Source organism: Scatophagus argus, chromosome 4 (assembly GCF_020382885.2).
Source record: "Scatophagus argus isolate fScaArg1 chromosome 4, fScaArg1.pri, whole genome shotgun sequence".
Lineage (NCBI taxonomy): Eukaryota > Metazoa > Chordata > Actinopteri > Scatophagidae > Scatophagus > Scatophagus argus.
This window is the reverse complement of record NC_058496.1, coordinates 6,509,791-6,530,984: the sequence shown is the minus strand read 5'-3', so window position 1 is coordinate 6,530,984 and position 21,194 is coordinate 6,509,791. Positions and strand designations below refer to the sequence as shown.

At 41.9% G+C, this 21,194-nt stretch overlaps 3 protein-coding genes across 6 annotated transcripts; 1 reads left to right on the top strand and 2 right to left on the bottom strand.

Moving 5' to 3' along the window:
- Positions 1-100: 100 nt before the first annotated feature.
- On the bottom strand, positions 101-7,463 carry si:dkey-32e23.4 (dynamin-1-like protein). Of its 2 annotated transcripts, XM_046387143.1 has the most exons (18): positions 7,273-7,463; positions 6,558-6,689; positions 6,212-6,353; positions 5,948-5,986; positions 5,690-5,736; positions 5,527-5,598; positions 5,349-5,435; positions 5,016-5,178; positions 4,371-4,491; positions 3,889-4,227; positions 3,352-3,472; positions 3,055-3,210; positions 2,870-2,959; positions 2,667-2,765; positions 2,352-2,468; positions 2,154-2,263; positions 1,856-2,015; positions 101-1,730 (listed from the first exon to the last, which is right to left on the bottom strand). In XM_046387143.1, exons 2-18 carry the CDS (start codon positions 6,657-6,659, stop codon positions 1,674-1,676), a joined length of 2,022 nt encoding a protein of 673 aa, XP_046243099.1. In that variant the 5' UTR covers positions 6,660-6,689; positions 7,273-7,463; the 3' UTR covers positions 101-1,673. The 2 variants fall into 2 exon arrangements, with proteins under 2 accessions (XP_046243099.1, XP_046243100.1); XM_046387144.1 differs by lacking the exon at positions 5,948-5,986 and having other exon boundaries at positions 7,273-7,461.
- A 139-nt stretch (positions 7,464-7,602) lies between these two features.
- Positions 7,603-10,877, bottom strand: ubl4a (ubiquitin like 4A). The gene is made up of 4 exons (XM_046387147.1): positions 10,740-10,877; positions 9,342-9,447; positions 8,998-9,212; positions 7,603-8,308 (listed from the first exon to the last, which is right to left on the bottom strand). The coding sequence occupies exons 1-4, from the start codon at positions 10,785-10,787 to the stop codon at positions 8,201-8,203; spliced, it is 477 nt and encodes a 158-aa protein (XP_046243103.1). The 5' UTR covers positions 10,788-10,877; the 3' UTR covers positions 7,603-8,200.
- A 107-nt stretch (positions 10,878-10,984) lies between these two features.
- Positions 10,985-20,569, top strand: prkg1l (protein kinase cGMP-dependent 1, like). 3 transcript variants are annotated; one of them, XM_046387141.1, is made up of 21 exons: positions 10,985-11,044; positions 11,642-11,929; positions 12,820-13,012; positions 13,105-13,228; positions 13,422-13,588; positions 14,186-14,299; positions 15,817-15,922; positions 16,889-16,952; positions 17,232-17,309; positions 17,505-17,599; positions 17,750-17,815; positions 17,931-18,008; positions 18,099-18,195; positions 18,305-18,444; positions 18,554-18,643; positions 18,987-19,128; positions 19,209-19,372; positions 19,471-19,593; positions 19,836-19,898; positions 19,976-20,042; positions 20,155-20,569. In XM_046387141.1, the coding sequence occupies exons 3-21, from the start codon at positions 12,823-12,825 to the stop codon at positions 20,236-20,238; spliced, it is 2,052 nt and encodes a 683-aa protein (XP_046243097.1). In that variant the 5' UTR covers positions 10,985-11,044; positions 11,642-11,929; positions 12,820-12,822; the 3' UTR covers positions 20,239-20,569. The 3 variants fall into 3 exon arrangements, with proteins under 3 accessions (XP_046243097.1, XP_046243096.1, XP_046243098.1); XM_046387140.1 differs by having other exon boundaries at positions 18,966-19,128; XM_046387142.1 differs by lacking the exon at positions 14,186-14,299 and having other exon boundaries at positions 18,966-19,128.
- The last annotated feature ends 625 nt before the right edge of the window (positions 20,570-21,194 follow it).

The window sequence follows — 21,194 nt, the reverse complement described above, 5'->3', positions numbered from 1 at the left end:
GCTGCGGCGCTGTGGGACAAGAACAAACAGATCTTATGAAAACTAATCAATGGACGTCACTGCATGTTGTCAATAACAACCAGACAGACTCTGTACCACGTCCTTTGTTAGGGTTTAATGAGTCCCCCCCAATCTCAACAGACTTCATTCAGTAAACATGTATCACAAATATTGGCAGGCAAGAACTCGGAGGCAGTTGATGAATCATAATACTATACATTTAAATAATACAAAATGTACATGAATCAGTCAATCATACGTACACACATGCATACTGAACACACACATGCAAACTTGCACAGGGCTTTCAGAAAGACAGGCTGACAGGATGTTGTGCTCCCTGATCACACAGAAGAACTCAGAACTCTGTTTGATGGTCCCGTTAAGACAGCTCTTCAAAGAAATGGGGTTTTTTTCACATTAATAGGGGAGGAATATGCCTGAACAACAACCTATGTTGGGAGTAGATGGAAAAAAGGTGAAGAATTTTTCACAGCCAGTAATATTACATAATGACATATAATGGCTCTGGCTAACTTCAGATCTACATTCACATTTGGGAATAAGCTGCATGCAGGAAGTGTCTGCATCCTGTCTGTCTTACATTAAGAGGTAGTATCCTCACTAATGGATGGTGACAATTACAGGAATCCACCTTATCCTATCCGAACCAGTAAACAAGTGATTCAAGGAAACGAAGAGAAGATACAGAATATTTGTCATAACACGTGGATCTAAAACTCTAACACATGTTGGAGTACTCACCCCACATAATGTCCTGTCTAGTCTTATACATTTTAATTCCTTTAAGTTTTCCAAATGCTACATGATATGTACATAACATAGTCACGCTCCATCTCTATGTGGGAGTCTCCTGCAAACCTAATAAATAAGGAGAGGAAAATATATGTTTGGTATATTTGGTCTCTGTGTTTATGACTACACACAAAACAATGAAGTCAGTGCAGCTGTTAACAGTATAAATGGGCTTATATGTAAATGTGACTCGGGAAAATAAACCTGATATTGATTAGCACTACAGAGCTCGAAAAACAATCTGAAATGATGCTGCAATTTCGGCAAATGGTCGTGCTCTGTGTTTAATGTTGCACCACAGTCAGTCGCTTCATTTCTATATCTGGTGAGAGTTCCAACGAAGGGATTAAAGATAAAACACGTCTTATCTCACATAATTATAGCACCTGCTGAAGGGGCTCAGAGGAAGCCCAGTTTGTGGGAAACTATAAAAGTGTGCACACTTGATCCAAAGAACAGCCTGGAGGACAACATAAATACTCCACATATAATTTGCATGTTACATTTTACACCAACAATCTTATGACACAACAAACAACTCGTCACAAAAGGATTCTGTTCGCGGCTGCGTCTTTCTTACTGCAACTTTGCAATAACACGTTCGGCCTGAGCGTTTAATCAATTAATCGTTCACAGTGAAAAGCAACAGCCCCAGTCTGGGCAACAGCTGACGGGACAAAGTTCATCTAAATGTGCTATGGTCGTTGGTCCAAGGAAAAAAAAAAAAAAAAAGAGTGGTACTGCCACACACAGACACACACGCACACACACACACTTGTTCTCTGTGCTGTAAACTGACATACACTCTCATACTGTCAAAGCTGTCCTATGAGAAGTGAATTGTTCGTTTCCTCTGGCTACCACAGATGGGTTTCTCGGATCTCAGAGATGATGTTATTGGCTTTTTTGAGCGCCTGAGAAGAAGAAAAGAGAGGTCAGTTAAATCACTGGCCTTAAAGTAGTAGATAAAAGAAAAAAGGGAAAGGCCTTGCTTTTCCTGATGCTCATGACCTATTCAGAGAACAAAAGGCAATTTTACCTCAAGCATTTGAGCAACCTCGGTCCGCTGCTGTGCCGTGTCCTGTGACTCAATGAGCAGCTCCTGCAGCAGTGGCTGTTTATAAAGCTGTCCCACCAGCTCACTCTGCAGATGCTCTTTCACAAAGTTCACCAGGAAGTGCATCACTGTCTTGGGCACACTGCGGACACAACGCCCCAAAACAAAGTTAGAAAATCTGCATCAGTGACGACAGCTGAGCTCAGCAATATAAAAACACGGGGAACTGGTGAGAGTGTATCCCCTCCTCCCAGGTGAGCTGAAGTCGTTCCAGTCGAACCTGTCTTGGATGCTTTTACGAACAATGAGAAAGTAGCACTTGATGAGGCGCTGGATGACCTCGCAGTCCCTCTGCTCCCTTGCACTCAGCTTTCGGGATACGGGCACCGCCTGGCAAAGAAGGGCAAAGTAAAATGTTGACAGTCTTCAATGTATTTGCTACTAAGTGTTTTGTCCTCTTGCTAATCCCACCACTCACTGTGTCGAGGAGGTTAATGGCCTGGCTTTTGCTGGGGCTGCCAAAGCCTGCAGCTGGGGCTTTCTCTTCCGCCACCTTCTCGTTCTTCCAGCGCTTGCCTCCATCAAGGGCCTCTGCCTGAGAGAGAAATCCGAGGAAGTCAGAGGGTCAAAGCAATTTTGTCTGAGTCTGGAATCCACTACAAGCACAGAAAGAAGGTGTACTGTTTGGATGTGAAACATAATGGTTAAGGCTTTACCGAACACAACTTCTGCTGTTTACCCTGACAGAATAAATGATAAATCTGAGTGCCTTCTGTAAGGGACAAACAACTACCTGCTGACTGTTGACAGATGCTGAAACCTGTGCAGCATCTGTGAAGTCTGGATGTTTTGTGTTGATGTAGGCGAGTTCTATTGCTACTAAATTGTGTACCTGAAGGAAAAAGGCAGAAGCAAATACGTCAAGCAGTTAATGGGACTTGTCTCTTGGTTATTATAATGAGCACGAGAGATCATTTTAACTAAAGTTTGGATTACCATGTCATTGGTAATTGGCAAGCGCTTCCTCAGTAATCCAGTCACCACTTCCACTATGGAATCATGCAGTTTAGGGAATCGCAGAAGCTCCTTGGAAACACAAAGACATACTTCATTAACATGCGTCGTTAGAAAAATTAACGCCACTCTGATTTAGGAAGGCAATTCAACATCTGTTGGCTAACCTGCGTGCTAAAGGAGGAGCAGTGCTGGATGATCCTCTGCAGCTCTTCATGAACAAGCTCTACACAGCGCAGACTGGGCTCCTCCAGCCGCTTAATTTGCCGCTTCACCAACAACTCAAAGGACACCTCGGGCACAAAAAGGGCTGGCCGTGGACCCTGCAGGGCAAATCACATGCACACACACACACACACACACACACACACCAGCTGTATAATTTACCTGCTATTCCTCCAAACGAGAGAACATGACCAGAATTTGGATTAAACAAATTACACAAAAAGTGAGGAGAAGCTCACCGTAGCATTGCGGATTGCAGTGAGGATATCAAGCTCAGTCAGTCCTCCCAGGGGGTCGATGGACTGCAAAGTGCGGCCAAAGGTCTCATGGAATATGTAACAGATCCGAGCACCCCCACAGCTGTAGAAGAGATGGGTTCAGTGGTGACACCAACGTGGTTTCTCAGTGCTGTGCCTCAGCAAAGATAATTGGGCCAAAATTGAATGCAGTCAACCAAAAAAGGTCAATATTTGCTCACTACATATTTACATGAATTAATTGCCTTGTGGTAAGAGAGCTGTAGAAGATGAAGGTGCCAACAGAAGATGCTGATGCCACTTTTTTTCAATTTACATTACCCCAAGGACATTACCCTCGTGGAATACATTGTGAACTGCTGTAAATAAAATGCTGAGTTGTTGCGCAACAGTGCTGAAGTACTAAACTAGATGACAAAAAATTGAGACAAACTAAAACATGTCAAAAAAGGATCCTTTCATCATAGAAGCAATTGCTATTCCATAAAGATCCTGCTGCTGTAGAGAGGTCAAACTCACAGCTCTGAAGTCTGAATGTATCTGGCTGTTCCTTCGATGGTGTTGCAGTAATCGCTGGCAAACTTGGTGACAATCTGCAGCAGGGTGGCACTGTGGTCTTCTACTGGCTGACCGTAGCTGTTGAGCCGTGCCTGGTACTGGGCATTCAGCACAGTCACTCGGGTTTTGAGGTCTGGCAGGCAGTCCCGGATGTGGTGCATGAGGAGCCTGCTGAGAGTTTTAGCCAGATAGCGTGAGCCTGCGCGGGAGGCAAGCGAGGGGTAGTGGCGCTGCAGGAAAGCCTGCTCATCCTTCATCGAGTCCTCCAGGCTTTTCTGTGTATTGATGTCATGCTGGCTCCTAGGAGGATTATTAGGCAGCGACAGGGAGCGCAGTCAGATGACAAGTAATAAGGACATGAACAAATTGCCATCTTGCTGTGTTGTGAAGCTAAAAACATTATGTATCTAAATTAAATCAATCAGCTATTTAGAATTGCACACCTGTTAACCACCCCGATAATCCCAAGTCTGACTGGAATGACTCGACCCAGAAGGACTTCCAAAGCATCCGTCCCCGCATCCATCAGATCCAGCTTGCTGACGACCAGCAGTGTTCTACGACCTGACAGACGCACAAACACAGAGGCCAGAGGTTACATTTTAAAGACAGTAATGAGTCCTACCAATTTTGTTTTTCATCAGTTATAGTGGGAGAGAGGGGAGGAAAGCGTACAGGAGAACGTCATAGTGGAAAACAAGGAAACAGCTCTGTGATGGAACAGGACTGAAGCCACCAGGGAAACATTTAGGCCCAGATACAGATATCCTAACTGGCACACTATCAAAGTGTATAACAGGCATTTGAGGCCACACTGCCAACCTCCCAGACAATTACTACAGGCATATTCTCATCATCAATCAGTCTAGTCCTCAGAGGGTAAATGATAGCAACAACAATTTCCTAAGCAACTATTAAATGTCAGGATGCTCCGAACAGTCAAGACTGGCAGGTCCAAAAGTTCCTCATACACATTTAATAATTTAAAATGCATTTCTACTTGAAGCACGTTATGTAATAAGCACTGATGGAAAGAAAATGGAAATGAAATGTGAGGAGAAGAGGCGCCTCTGTGCAAAATATCCTACCATCTGGATCAACCTCGCGAGCCAATTTCAGTGCATCAGAGGTGGCCAAGTCAGAGTTGGCAGGGGACACTGCAAGGATGAGGGAGTTTGGATTGGAGATGAAGGACAGGATCATCTCTTGTACTTGAGCCTCAATGTCCTCTGGCTGGTCCCCAACAGGAACCTGAGGCAACAACAAAGAGCAGCCAGGTTTACTGTAAGCACAGCACAGATGGGGTGCTGCTGTGAGTCTTATGATTGCAGATATGCAAAACAAGCAGCATTAATCACGATCTAGTGCTACGTTTGAACACATAACACAAAATCAACATCTTTTCAAGTGGCTGAGCTCACCTTAGTAATTCCAGGTAAATCAACCAAGGTGAGATTAAGGACTTTGGGAGAGAAAATCTTCAAATATATGGGCTCAGGACTGATTCCCTGAAGGATATAAAAAAAATACATTTATGAATGCAGTGTAAAAAGCTTAATTTCAGGTATCAATGAGTTCACATCAATGCTTTCTTTTCACCTTGTTGTCACCAGAACTGCGAGCAGTCTCTGTTTCGATTTCCTGACGGATTTCCTGAAAATCTGTGAAGACCTGTCAAACGGGTGAGAATGATGCATCAACCGAACGCAGCACATAATACAGGACAACACACACGGTATTTCAATCTTTCACACAGACGTACCTGGTTCTTGCAGTGCAGGAATGTAGCCCACTCTTCAGCTTTTACACCTGAACAAACATTACAGTGAGTTTATGTCATTTTTTAGAGATTTTTACAATTAAATTTACAGCTTATGAAGAAATAATGGAAAGTGAAAAGACTACAAATGAACTTATATCATGCTTGACAGACAGATGGAGAGCAGAACAAACAAAATGTATGAGAAAGAAATTATGAGGCTACACAAATCATGTCTGTGCAGATCAAATAGAAAGAGACCTGGGTAGCTGTTTTGGGCATTTTGTTTTACCCCATTGCCTGAAAAAGTAGTGAATAAGAAGAGGAAGAAAGACTGCATGTTAGCAAAGAGAGACCAGTGCTCTACAAGGAGGAGACAAAACACCATAAGTGCTAATTAAAGCAGACATCATGCCTAGACAGAAATAACAAACCTGCTGTCCTGTTTTAATATGCTGATATTCAGTGTATCATAACCAAAACATCATTATGCATTTTTAAGAATAAGAATAAATGTGTAGGTACCACTCTCGATCTTCAGTCTCTCCTTCAGAGGGGCAACATTAATAAGTTGCAACACGAGGGGTCGTCTTGTGACTATTCCTGATCCCCGAGGCAAGAAGTCCCGGCCAACCAGGCTCTCCAACACAGAGCTCTTTCCACTGCTCTGTTATGGCACACAATAAAACAAATTCAGCCATGTTTCAAAGCGGCACTGATACAGTTAGTCAGGCAGTGTGAACTGCAGACACATCAATAAAATTTCTGATCATATAAAGGAGTCAAATAAGAAAGGCAGATGCTACAGATGGTGGTTACGTTTATAATTACACTTTTAATTGTGATTTATTTCTTTTAAACCTTGGCTGACCTGAGATCCAACAACGACAATCTGAGGCAGCTGTATGCTCTCTGCACCCACTGTGAGGAAGACCTCCTGCAGCCGGTTAATGGTGGGAATTAGAGTCTCCATCGTTCCAACAGGCGGGACACACTTGCTAAACTGGTAAAATAAAACAAACATGAATAAACAGAAAGAAAGTACAGAGGAGTAAGTCAGGTGAAATTCGGGTAACTCTGAACTAACGGTAACTGGGAAAAAGCTATTCCCAAAAGCCCAGGGAGAAAGAAGCTGGCTGTATTCTACTCTGAGCAAAAACAAAAAGAAAAAAAGAAAGAAACTCATAACACTGTGTTGAATAAATGCGACTGCAGCTGACAAATATAGCAAATGAATAAGATATAGATATTGCCCTAGGAAAAGCGTATTGCTCTTCCATACAGACAAGTGGTCCTGATGAGGGGGGTGTAACGCCCGAGCATCAGTTACACCAACATCGCGGCGAATCCTCCCGGTTTAAAGATTTCAAGCTGAAAACCGACCTTTTGTTATCATTCACAGCGCTGACTTAATGTCTAAGGTACATGACAACAACCGATTTTGCAGGACAGGCCAAAAGGCGTAATATTATCAGCTAATCTTAACCGGCTAAAGCTAACCTGTAAATTCAGGAAGTTAAATGTGCTAGCTTTGTGCTAACGCTAGCTCAGTCGCTGAAACAACCGATGCCCAATTGTGACCTTACCGCTGTTCAAAAAAATAATATCCCTCCTTATCCAATGTGTCTGTCGTTCATAGTTCGTATGGAAGTGGGGCGAACGTCAAAAACCGTGCATTTACTACAAACTGTTATCCAAAATTAGCAGCAAAAGAAACAGCCGTCCCCTTGCTAACGGAGCGGCACCCGTATTATTCCTCATCACTCTTATTGGTCATCAGATCTGAATTGTGAGCGCTACAGTCTCCTGATTGGTCGACACATAAGTGACGTGCTGCAGTCGTCCCACAACTCACCGCCCATTTATGCTAAACATTACTAAAAACCTTTCCCAGCCAATCTTCTTTGCACTTTTTAGACTTTTTTTACTCAACACAAAACATCAGCACATAACACAATAAAACACAATAACATAATACATTTTTTACTGTGTTTTAATGTCTGTATATATATATAAACATAATATTTACAAATCATACAATGGACGTTAGCTAGTTACGGAATAAAACATGTATTAATATCTCATGGTTACCAGAAAACACCCACTGATCCTTCAACACAGATATTACTAACAAATATCCTCCAGTAGAAGTTAGTCTCCTCCTGGGAATTGTAGCAGCCAGAGATCATGCGAAACCAACAGCATAAATGGACTCCTTTGTATTCAAATATAACGTGATCAGGTCTTGTGTCATGACTGCAATATCAATGACAAGGACCATTTCCAAAATGAGGCAAACTTTCTTATCCAAGTCTTTTGGTCATGGATAAGAAAGCCCTATTGCTGCAATGATCAACAGTCAGTCCTATCTGTGTTCACTCAGCCACCGATCAGGCCCTCTGCAAGACATGTAATACTGTGTTTTTCATGCCTCACGCTCTAAACTCGCACATCAAAGCTTTGAGCACCTCTCTCAAAATACAATCAAAACAAGCACCGTCCAACTGGGCATTTTTAGTCCATGTATGAGGTGTCCATTCCCTCGCCATCAGGGTGAAGCAGCCTTCCTGCCAAGCGCTCAATGTCGTCGAGACTAAGTTGTCGAAGTGAACGTTCATAGTCCTTGAAGAGAAACAAAATAAATGTAAAAAAAAATTAGAAACAGCAAGTTAAAAATATTCAAGTGAAATTATTTTAACCATATTATGTGTGACGTGACATCCTCAAAATGAAGCACGGAATAGGGCAGGGTGACCCTCTAGAATGTCTAAACTTTTTTCTTCACAAGAAGGCTGTTTAGTCTACAGTTACGCAGATCTATAGGCAGTTTCACCATGTTGGTAGCTACAAATGACAGAAAATGCTATAGTATCTCAAATATCTAAGGTGAAGTTATCTGCACAAAGCAAAGTCATGTTAATCAACACACTGAGCCTGTGTAAGTTTAGCTACGTATGTCCTAATTTAGGAGCAAATGACATGGTCTAGTCTCAGACCAAAACTGATGGTGCATTAATGTGCAGCTCACACCAGGTTGGTAAGTCACAGACTTTCTAGTTTATCACCAGAAAGTTTCCATGGAACAACCAACCACGAGAGACTAGTTGTGTCTTCAATATTTGGGCAAAAGAAGGCTGCATTTGTTTCTTTCATATTTGGATGACACTTGACATTTTAAAGGTATATTCAGTCTTTACTGAATCATGTGCCTAAATTCACTAGGCCTCATTCATTCTAACAGAAGGCAAAAGACGTCAATTGAAAAATATTATCAAACAATACATGGCAGCTAGCATGCTTCATCTGAATACCTTAATAAGCTGTTCATGGACTTTTGCTGCATCTGCTGGACTGAAGTGTCTAGCAAGGATGGTGGATACAGTCTGCCACACTCTACCCTGTGTGCTGCTGCTGCTACTGCTGCTAGCAACCATCCCTGGCGCTCCAGTCCTCTCTCCCACTGGGCGGATTACCAGATTCAATTTAGCCTCTGGCCCAATGGAGTAATCACTCAGTCTATGCTCGTCTGAGGAAAGAAATACAAGCAATCATCAAAAACGTAAACATTTAATTCAAGTATAAAAACAGGTTAATGGATCAAGAAATTACAGTTTTGCACAATGCTTATGAAACACTTCTCTGTTGTAAAATCTACCTGCAAGTGCTTTTCCTTTATAGAGCAATCGCTGCTGGTTTGCTGGTATGTTGAGCCGTTCTGACACAAGTTCCTTCACTGTGGAGACCTTTTCATCTTCAGTTACCTGGATGATCAACAAGATAATGATGAAGTCACTCAGCTTGGTCAAGTCTGTCAAACATTTTATATTTCTGCTTAGCTGAACAACATTCAAATTGCAAACGAATGAAGCCAATGTTAAATTCTCACTTTGCATCAACTTTACATAAAACCAACAGTTAATGGGGAATACACACGCACAAAAGTCAAATGCCACCTAACTGGTAGAAAACAGTCACCGGCCTACAGCGTGGTACTATATTCCTTGAGCACTGCAGGGTAGCTGATAACAGAGAATCAGCATGTACCTTTTCACTTCCAAATCAGAGCTCTGGGAAACAATGTATGGTCTTGACCACTGATGCAGTTTTAAAAAATATGCTTTAGAGTTACTTCATTTCCGCTGAATACAAAATGTAGTCCATTGCGTGAGATACTTCCCCATCTGATGTACACAAGAATGTTTTATTGAATTTATTGTGATATGCACCGATGCTCTGTTTTTAATTAAGTACACGCAAACCTCCGACTAATACAACTGCTTGCTGATCATATTAAAACTATAATGGTTCCTAAAGTGACACACAATGCCGATGGTGTTCAAATACCCCTTTATCTAACTCGTGTTTAACTCACGTGTCCTGATATAATCCCAGTTTGAGCCTCACACAGCTACATTATCATTTTTTAAACACGAGAGGCACAAACAGGGTCCAGGACTAACGTATAGTGAGTACATAACGCTGCAGACTGAAGGGTTATTTAAGCAGGACTTCGCGCTTATCGCTTTATGTTAAACAGCCGTACTGACTTATCAAAAGCACCTTTTTCATAAGATAACGTTGCTGTTTATTGAAGAATTTCCCTAACGAATTCCCTTCCCTCCAAACACCAAATAAGGACTTGTAGGGCTCTCGCTGTCCATGTCTGAAAGTGGTACGTAACGTTACTTTACTTTACGTAAAGCAGTAACTGGAGCGAGTCTGATAAGGTTGTCGTTATCGTTACTGTAGCTCTCTCACGGATGTGGCTAACAAGCTAGCTAGCTAGCTAGAGTAACGTCGTTTCACATCACACCGATGTGGACGTACAATAGCTCCGTTTAAGCTAGATAGTATGAAGTTTAACAACATCACCAACCCAACCATTCTAGTATCATATGTGTGGTTGCTTCACTCACATGGCAGCTCAGCATGTGACAAGACTGTCGCCGCGGGCTAATCAGCTAGCTAGCTTACAAAGGAGAACTAACGTTGCAGCCCAATGGAGATAGCAGTTAGCATTTAGCCAGCTCGGCGGTGCTTAGCGATAGCTTACCTGTACACTGCATTCTTTTCCTTGAAGCGGTTTCACAGTAAGGATCATTTTCGATGATAGCCTGAACAAAACACAACTACACGGCCACACCTTCAAAGGTTAACCAACAATAGATACTCAAGTAGTGTTACTTTGCTACCTCCAGTTGGCCACACCGCTTCTTCGCTTCAGCGGCCCATCTTCTTCTCCAGCTCCTACAGGCTGCTGCTGCTGCCACTCTCAGGCCGCACTACCGCCACTAACTGGCTAGAGTGATGTACGGCCGCTCTCCGCCGAGAGCAATTCACCCCAAAATGCTGAAAACGGTTAATTACTTTGACTGTTTTGCTCGAGATAATCACCGTAATTAAATAAAAAAGAGAACATAAACGGAACTGTAGACCCTGGCTGGAGTTTGGCATTTAAGCAGCAACCTTTGAAAACATAATTACTAATCAAGTTTTATTTACCCTACACTGAAACTTACATTGTAGCCTAACCTTTTTTTTCTTTTGAAGCAATTAGTGACTTTGGTGTTTTGCAGCAGATGAAGTGAGCTTTAGCAGGCTGTCTGTCAGTGTATGTAGGCTCTGGTCCTGTTGAATAAAGCTAGGGGTCTTCGCTGTCTTTTCCTCCACATTATTTACAACCCTTTACGTCAACTATTAATTAGCCATCGTGACCATAGCTCATTATCAGATATTAACATTAACATCAGATCAGCTGAAAACATCAACATCACTCAAATGTAGTCACCATTTGCGCATTGTGTTGTACGCTGAAAAATAATCCACAGTTTAGGTTATCATGATAGGCCACGTGCTGTTTACAGGTATAGTCCAATTCAACACCTCTGTTTAATCCAGTCTCTTTCACATGTGCAAAACATCTGGAGGGATTTTTTTCTTCTTCTTCTTCTTCAGATTCATCTGTCCCCCAGGGCTCGGATATACCCCAAGGACCCTCTGACCTAATTGGGATCCAGTCCATGCGTTTCTCAATACAGCCTCTCGGATGGTCTCCCCTGTCTTGGTCATGTGATTGCCTGCTGTCTGTGGCCAGCCCCGAGCAAGAGCGGAGCATCTTTGACTTGGGCGGGTATAGAGGAGCTCTGCACCTGTCGAATGGACCGTCTGCCGCTGCCAAACACGGTGAAACCTATTCAGGACAAGTGAGAACGACTTCCACAACGCCAGACAGGCTTGCATGTGGTGAGTGATCTTTGTGTGAGTGATGTGAAATAAAGCACAGCATTGTGTTTTGCAGGACAGAGCATGCATCTGTGTGTACAAACACTCTATTAGAAACATAAAACGCTGCTGTCACATTTTACCAACTCATTCATTTATTACTGAGGCTGTTATCGGTGCATACGACTCCGGGCGCGCTTACGACCCCAAATGAAAACATCTATATTTTATTCCTGCTGGGACACAAATTGTGTGTGAGACTTAATAAAGAGCCCATAATGACCTTATCTTCATTTGAGGTCTTTTGTCTCTTTGACATTACTGTAGCACCCTTTCTTTCTTGTCCTTTTTGTCTCACATTTTATGTTAAGTTTCCTTGGATTTATGCTTTTGAAATCAATTTATTCATTATGGGTGAAGTTAAAAAATAGATAAATACAGGGAACCTAGAAATCTTGCTGCAAGAAGTACTGCAAGCCCATGGAAAATCATGTCAAAGGAAGATTTATAGTCTTTATTTGTCACATGGGAGATTGTGTCATTGGATTATACTTGATGGTTTTTCCTATTCATAGTGTTGAAAAAGAAAGTCATCAACTCATTCATCTGCCTGCCTGCTTAAAATTCTGTCTGTGCTTATTCTGTAATTATGGATATATATTAGAAGAAGAAGTCATTATACCTTATTCACTCCTCGTTTCTATTGTTAACATTAATAAGTAATTACAAGAAGAGATGCAGACAGAGGAAGGATGGCGAGCTTTAAGTTAGGTAAGACTGCAGCCACAAAAGGAGAATTTGGGATCAAACAGAAAACCAACATTCAGTGTAGTTGGACAAATACTCTTCTTCTTCTTCTTGTGTGTAGAGGGAGGTGTATTTTGCTATCTTTCCTCACCTGATGTTTGCAGGTGATGGGTACACTTCGGGACCTCCAATTTGCCCTGCAACTGAAGATTGAGGAGCTTCGCCAGAGGGACACGCTAATAGACGAGCTGGAGCTGGAGCTGGATACAAAGGATGAACTCATTCGGAGACTGCAGGAAGAGCTGGATCGCTACCGAGCCACCGTCTCCCTCCCAGGACCCTCTGCAGCCGGCACAGGTACAGAACAGGGTGGTTTTCTAAGTCATGTTGTCAAGCATCCACAGGCGACACAAGCATTAAACCTGACCCCTCGAGTGCTTCTCCTGCAGCTTGCTCGACTCAAATCGAGGACGAGCAGAGAATCAAAAGGACAACAGTCGTTTCAGCGCCCTTCACTCTGGACCCGGTGACTTCGGCCACGGTTTCAAACAGAAGCTGTGACAAAAGCCAGCAGTAAGAGCACACTGTGTTCCATGAACTGAAAAACATCTGTCTCTCACATGTTCAAGGCTCACAGAGCTGGAATTAATATATGTTTAAGATAATTTTCAAACGCTGTAGCTTATGACACTGCATTCAAGGTGTTTACATTAATAAACTGAATGGCCTTAAATGTTACATCAGTATCCTGCCTTCATGCCCTCAGGTCTCAGAGGCTGATTCAGGCAGCATTTTCGAAAAATGATTTGCTGAAGAACCTTGACGAAGGAGAAATCAGAGCCATCATAGCCTGCATGTATCCCACTCCCATCAATCAAGGCTGCTGTGTCATTCAGGAGGGGACCAGCGGGACTCAGGCTTATGTTTTAGAAGGTAAATGATTTTCTTTTTACAACTGTGAACGTGAATCCCGCTTGAGGATAATTAGTAACGTTTCCTCGAGATAGCAGCTGCTTAAGAACAGCCTGATGAAATGATTGGGTTCATCAAATCTCTGTACAATAATTCTCCTAGTGCTGACTCACAGTTTGAGTAGACAGTAATGTGACAGCTCGGCAGTGTGAGGATTTCATGTTTGTGCAACAAACCAGGAGGAATAACATGTGACCCGCATTAACGTTTTGTGCTGAAATGTCAACGGTGACGCAACGGACAGAAGAAAAGAGGTTCGGCGTCACCCTCGTCGCAGAGTTCATCGGTGCTTGATTGTCCTCAGGAATCTTGGCCGTGTTTGTAATGTGACGGCTAATGGAGAGTGGCTGCTCCCTGTTTTTTCTATTGCAGCCAGCGAGAGGTGGTGGCCTAGTTTGGCTCAGGGATGATCAAATGTCTGCTGTTTGTGCAGCATGTTTCAACACCTGAAAGTCCTTGACAGTCCCTACATATCCTGACACAAAAACCCATGCACAAAACATCTCTACACATGACATCTGCGCTGTGTTTCTTCACTGGCTGTGTGTTTGTTAACAGAAGGGAGGCTGGATGTGACAAAAGACGGATTGAAGCTTCACACAATTGAGCCAGAGGACATGTTTGGAGAGCTGGCTCTCCTCTACGATTGCACTCACACCTTCTCTGTCTCAGGTATCTTCTTCTTCTTCCGTTTGCATGCAGATATTGCACAGAAACACTGGTGAAACACTGGTGGAGTTTCACTGTAATTAAATTTGATTTGGGGTGAATATAAATAATTCTTGTTTAAGAGAATATCACAAGCAGGCAGATTTCTGGCTGTGGTCTGAGACAGAAGACGTCTGTTGAATTTAAAATCAAAGACCTTTTGAGATCTTAGACAACAACACGGCTTCAAACAGTTTTCTCAGAGATGTGGGGAATTTAAAACATTTTCTGCTTTACTGCATAACCCAGTTGCTTGTCTTCCACATTGCCTCCCTGCATTCCAACATGAGATGAAATTTTACTAATACCAATTTCAGAGGCTATCACGTATTCAGTTTAGTTTTCTTGTCAACTATCATATATACATTTTTGGCATAAAGAATTTGTGATGTTCTTTGAATTTCCCTCTGGATCAATAAAGTATCTATCTATCTATCTATCTATCTATCTATCTATCTAGGAAGTAGAAAGTGTCTTGTCACTTCCTTCCAGCGTCTGATCACAAAATCCTGTGGGAGAACTTTCTCAGCCATCGCCCCGTGCATCTGACCTGGTTTCACAAATAAATAGGCTGTGGAAACAGCCAGGATCAGTTTAAATTGAAAAAAAAAACTGTTTATTTCCCTTGTTTGGTTCCTAATCATCTCTCTTTGTCCTCCTGTCTTTATCTCTCTACCAGTCAGCCTTTCTAATTTACTATATGTCTGCTCTCCGGTAACAATGCTCAGCTCATGTCAGCAGCCTGTTGTTCTTTGTTCCATGTCCGTTTCTGTCAGACTTTCCCTTGGATCTGCTCAGGGCCTGCTGGATTTATCTCCTTCCTGACCTGAAATTACTTTTTCTGTCATTGTTGCCATCTGAGACCATCAGTAAGGCTTGCGCTCGTGATGGTCTCTTCCACTGTGACAAAGGCGCAGGCGAAAATGGGGCTTTGTCATTGAGTCTTGGAGTCTCAGGGTGGTAAAGGATTTACTGATTTAAAGTCAGCATTTGCACAATGTTTGGGTGCAAATAAATACACCCAAACATAAAAAAAACTGCATGTCATATGGTGCTTAAGTGAAAATTGATGGGGTTTGTCTGAAATTAGGAAGTGAGATAGCAGGACTGCACAATATTATCAGTATGGTGGATCTAATTAGACTTCCATTTGTAGGAAGCTTCAGTTAACCAATCAATATGGGTCATTATTAATTTAGAACAGCCTCTTTCAAGCTCTATTATAAAGAGGGTAATAATAGTTAAGGAAAGGAGATTAGATCTATATTAAAAGTCCCTCTCAGTAAGGAAAAATCTACATCTACATGATGAGCATTTCAAATAGATTGCTCAGTGTCTGCTCTTTAGGCTGTAAGCTGATCCGCACTGCACATCCACCACAAACTACATAATGTCTTTAAAAGCTGATTCCCTTCTTGATTGTGCTCCCACCTGAGCTCCAGACTTTATCACTTCCTGTGCCTCTGTCTTTTGATCTGCAGCACAAATGGACAGCAAGCTGTGGGTTATTGACCGCAAGAGCTACCAGACCGTACTTATGCAGAGTGGTCTCAGCAGCCTTTCTCATTCAATGGAGCTGCTTAACAGGTGAACGTCAGACCGATACACCTGATTTGACACGGAAAGGACCTGGAAAGCCGTTTTGTATTCTAGTGCCTTCAACACAATGTCACAGGGGCCATGCTGTCAGTGGTCATGTTAGGCTTTTAAAGGGACAGTTCACCCCAATTTAAAAACAAACAAACAAAAAAAAGAAACCCAAAACATATTTTTCTTCTTACCTGTAGTGCTGTTTATCCATCTAGATTAATTTGGGGTGAGTTGCAGAGGTTTGGAGATAGCAGCTGTAGATGTCTGCTTTCTGTTGAATGGAATGATGGCATTTTGCTTGTCCTTCTTAAAGCAACAAAATAAAAGAAAAAATACATTTGAAAAACTTCACAGCAACGTCTCTTTCCAGAAATCATGACTCAAGATTATCCACAGGACTTGTTGTGAGCATTTTCAGACAGGACCTATTTTCCTTCTGCTGAACCACACCATATCACTGCGCAGAAGCGAACGTGCGGCTACTCGTGAACAGGAAGCTTGTGTTTGTCGCAGAGTGGGATGCAAACATTAATGAGGACCTCCTTGACTGAGCTGTAATGTTAGATAGCTTAATTAGCTTAGTTAGCTAGCCTCTCATCCATGAGTAGATGCACACTTCCCTCTGCACGTTGATATGGAAAGAAAATAGTTCCTGCATGAAACTGCTCACATCCAGGCCAAGCGCCCTCCTGTTCCATTATATTTAAGAGAAGGCATACATCCATTCAGCTAATGTCTCAAAAACTCTGCAGCTCACACCAAAACAATCATAATGGTTAAATAGCACTACGGGTAAAAACAAATTGATTTGGCAGTAGACTGTCCCTTTAACACCAGCCAAAATTTCAGCATTGTTTGTGAATATGTTTGGGCACCTAGAAAATGCGGAAACATCAAACATTTTCAGGCCTGTCATTATGGATGATATCTCAGCATGCCTTCTTTGCACCTGTGTGTCTGCAGCGTTCCCTTCCTGCAGTCATTGCCAGAGGATGTCATCATGAAAATGTCCGATCTCATGGAGGAGGTACTGATTATGAGCTTGAAAATCCGAAGCACGGTGTTGTGTATCCATCACTCGTTCTTCAAACAGAATGCAGCCTGTAGATCCCAGCCTGTGTGCACACAGACAGAACGCATGTAAACATCAGTGTTTACAGGCGGCCCCCCTCTCTCTTTTCTATTTTGAGCTTTCCTTGTGTTGCATCAGTTAACAAGCAGGTGTTCGGATAGAAGCCTTCACATCCATCCTGCTTTTCAGTTATCTTGCACTCTTTGCTCCTCTTCCTGTCATTTGTGTTCCCAGACACGTTACGCTGAAGGTGACTACATCATCCGACAAGGGGCCACAGGAGACACCTTTTATATCATTAGCAAAGGCCAGGTAAAGTTTTATGCTTCCTGCCTGCTGCACAGATGAAATGAGGCTTTCAAGGAAAAAGATTTAGATTGTGGAGGACAAAATGTCAGCTCAGCTTTAGAAATCGCACTGTGATAGTGAGAATTGACTTTGGCGCTTTTCCACATCGCTCTCCGCCATTACCTCTTTTTCATTATTTCTTTCTTTTGAATTTGCCAGGTGAAAGTGACAGAAAAGAAAGCAGGCCAGGAGGAGCAGATAGTCCTCTCTAAGCTCTCTGAGACACAATGGTTTGGAGAAAAGGCTCTGTGGGGGTAAGGAAAAAATGGACTTTCGCTGGGTACAGGAGTCTTTTATGAAAATAGCACATGATGGTAAAAATGGGCTTTATGCCAACATGATATCAACAATTTTCTTTTTGCATTCTGTGTGCTTTGCATTGATCACATTGTGATTTTCTTTAGAGAGGATGTTCGGACTGTGAATGTGATCGCTGCTGGTGAAGTTACATGCTTGGTCATAGACAGAGAGTGAGTGGAGAGTATTTTGTGTTAATAGAATTTAGTGCACAGAGCATGTAAAGCCGCTAAATTATAAATGGATGTGCTTAGATTGGGAGAATATTAGTACGTTTTTGAGTTTCAGGGCCTTCAGAGACGTCATCGGTGGGTTGGTATCTGACTTCAGTCATGAGGTGCAGCAAAGCCATGAAGCCAAAAACGAGTGAGGAGCGCTGCAACACTATTTTCTACAATAATTACATGAAATTTGCATCACTTGGTGTAAGCTCATCTCTGGTTTCCTTGTGAACAGGTCAAACAAGGATCCCAACCAGCTTTCATCTTCTACCTTAAGTGATTTCCAGATTATTTGCCAGCTTGCAGTTGGGGAGTTTGGTCACGTAGACCTGGTAAGGGGTTGCTCTTATAGCCGTTCACTCACAATGACGCGGATCTCCAACTGCCTCCTCAAGATTCCATGTTTCTATAATGTAATCTATTGATTTCCCCTTCTGTCAGGTGCAGTTAAAGAGCAACATCAAGGCTTTTTTTTCCATGAGGGTCCTTAAGAAGAAGCTGATCCTCAGCAGCAGTCAGAGAGAGCACCTCTTGAGAGAAGGACGCATCCTAATGGAGATTCACTGTCCATTCATAGTCAGGTGTCTGTTGTTTGTCTTCAGCAGTTACGTAATTAAGATTGTTTTTTATTTACACATGTTTTAATGATTAAAAAGATCTTCCTTTCTATTTTTTTTTTGTCAATCACAGGCTACATAAAACCTTTCGAGATGCCGAGTGCCTGTACATTTTGACAGAAGCTTGTCTTGGGGGGGATCTCTCTAGTCTACTCAGAGATACGTAAGTATTTTTGGACTAAAGACAATTAAGATGCAAAACACTTTTTGTCATTATGCTGATACAGTATTGATAGTCCCACCACCAGTTTTTAGCTAAGCTTTCAACAAAATACAATTTTAAGACTAACTAGGATTTGATGTCTTAAATCTATCGACAGCCCACTAAAAAAGGGTAAATAAAAAAACAAATGCAGCCATTACAAAAAAACTGCTTATGGACAGCGGTTTTACAAAGTTTTCTCCAGCCCATGAAGTCCTATCATTTTTGGAATCAGGGTTGGACATCACATTTATGTTCTGTTCGTTGCGATGCTTTACATCAGCACATCTACATGCTGTTGCAGAGGATATCTGGATGAAGGCAGCACCAGGTTCTACACAGCTTGTGTTGTCGAGGCCCTGAACTTTCTTCACTGTCGAGGTGTCATCTATAGAAACATCAAGCCTGAAAATGTGGTTCTGGATGAGCACGGTTACGCCAAACTGGTACTATGACTGGTTACAAACTTGAGCCCACGTTTTGTCTATTGTCAGAGTTAAAATGCACAAATATCTGCTGTTTATAGATTGGCTCCAGATGTCTGAAGAGGGTCGAAATGGGGAAGAAAACCTGGACATTCTGCGGTACACCAGGCTACATGGCACCTGAAATCGTCTTAAACAAAGGCCACAGTGTATCTGCAGACTTCTGGTCCCTGGGCGTTTTTGTGTTTGAACTTCTGAGTGATCGGTAAGATTTACAGTTTTGTGCAGCCCCACTTTTTAGATTCATTCACTCTTCTTATAGATTGAAGCGTTGGTGATAGCCTCATATGTTTTCCTCTCCAGGCTCCCTTTCAGCGGCTCCGACCCAATGAAGATTCTCACTGCAACCACTCGGGGCATCGATCAGATCGATTTCCCAAAAACAATCAGCAAAAGTGCCTCCAGTCTCATAAAGAAATTGTGCAGGTGTTGACCCTGTAGATACCACTGATTATTATGTGAAAGCTAAAGGCAGCTTTCTAGATATTTTGCTTTTTCAGATGAAAAAACACCCATCCACCATTTCACTCACCAACAGCAAATTAGAGTTGGTGTGAGAAATGGTGCAGGTGTACTGCAGCTGTAACACCACCTCTTGAATGAAACAATCTGATTATTAATTAATTGTTTATTTGCTTGTGTATTCTTATTCGCTTTGCGTCAACAAGGAACAATCCCTCGGAGAGGCTGGGCAGTCAGAGGAATGGGGCCAAGGACATTCAGAAGCACAAGTAAGACGGGAGATTTATTACATTGGAGAAAAACTCTGAGGTTTCACAGGTTGTGATGACGCTGTGTTTTTATTCAGATGGTTTGAAGGTTTCAACTGGGACGGACTTTGCAAACGCACATTAAACCCTCCGATTATTCCCAAAGTAAGACATATTCACTTTGGCCTTTTATTTATTTCGTTTTGTGATAACTCTTATCGCAATAAGTAGTGTTTAGTAGAGTTAATTATTTATTTTGATTTTTTTTTCCTTTCAGGTTAAGCATCCTTTGGACAGCAGTGCATGTGATCATTACTGCACTGAAGGAGTGACTGGGGATTCAGACTGGGCTGATTTCTGATGGATCATTTGTGAAACGGAAATAAAAAAAAACAAAAAACAAAAAAACAACCCTGTCAGACAATACTTCATCACTTTCAGGTTTAGTCTTCGTAAATAATTCATTGCCCTCAGTCTTACTGCCATCAAGAACTAATTATATTTTCAGACAAAAAATATTTTCCACAGTCTCACTAACTGCAGACATTGTTTGATAAATGAACCATGCTGCCTACTGTGTCGAGCTCAGACTGTTTTTGATGTAAAACAGATTCGTCAACATAAGAGTTGAGTGATGAATCTGCTGTTGAATGTAACTCAATAAACAAACAGGCTGCATCTCACTGTCTTTTCTGTCCTCTTAAAGCTGCGGAGTCACCGTGAGTTTCACTTCTTTTTGGGGGGGAAATAACAGTCGACTCCGTCATTAATTGATCTGTGCCCAAAACGTATGAATATGATTAAGAGATGACGTCAGAGCCGGCCAAGTCGCTGAGAGGTTGAGAGATAAATAAAGGAAATGTAAGATTCTAACTTCAAAATAAAGTGACTGAATTAAATTGTGAAACAGCTTGAAGTACTGTGATTTGAAGCATGGTGTGGCTTCATAAAACAATGTTTCACTGTCAAGAATTAAATGATTGGCTTCATAGCTCAAACAAATTTACAAGCGAGAAATGCAAAAGAATAAATGCCAAAAGAAAAAAAAAATTACATATATTGAAACGATTTGTTTTTTTGTTTTTTTTATTTACTCTATATCTCCTTCTTAATTCTGCCGTTGACATATATTAAGATGGACATGGACACTGCTCTATCAAGAGCAGTGCTCACCTGTCAATCATGACATTTAATTCACTTTTATTACATCAAATAACTATTTACAAGAATCTAATCAGAAAAATGAACATTTCAACATACATCAGCATGAAGAACACCCTAAAATGACATAAATCATCTTTGAGAGAAATGTGTTCA

Bases quoted from the DNA above. Each gene is read 5' to 3' on its own strand.
- si:dkey-32e23.4 (XM_046387143.1), bottom strand. From the start codon at position 6,659: ATGGAGACTCTAATTCCCACCATTAACCGGCTGCAGGAGGTCTTCCTC. The intron at 4,492-5,015 runs GTAGGATATTTT...TGCGTCTGTCAG, and splicing joins TCGCGAGGTTGATCCAGATG to GTCGTAGAACACTGCTGGTC. The intron at 3,211-3,351 runs GTGAGCTTCTCC...TTTGCCCTGCAG, and splicing joins CTGCAATCCGCAATGCTACG to GGTCCACGGCCAGCCCTTTT.
- ubl4a (XM_046387147.1), bottom strand. From the start codon at position 10,787: ATGATCCTTACTGTGAAACCGCTTCAAGGAAAAGAATGCAGTGTACAG. The intron at 9,448-10,739 runs GTAAGCTATCGC...TTGATCATCCAG, and splicing joins GAAAAGAATGCAGTGTACAG to GTAACTGAAGATGAAAAGGT. The intron at 9,213-9,341 runs GTAGATTTTACA...TTCTTTCCTCAG, and splicing joins TAAAGGAAAAGCACTTGCAG to ACGAGCATAGACTGAGTGAT.
- prkg1l (XM_046387140.1), top strand. From the start codon at position 12,823: ATGGGTACACTTCGGGACCTCCAATTTGCCCTGCAACTGAAGATTGAG. The intron at 19,594-19,835 runs GTGTTGACCCTG...TGCGTCAACAAG, and splicing joins CTCATAAAGAAATTGTGCAG to GAACAATCCCTCGGAGAGGC. The intron at 20,043-20,154 runs GTAAGACATATT...TTTTCCTTTCAG, and splicing joins ACCCTCCGATTATTCCCAAA to GTTAAGCATCCTTTGGACAG.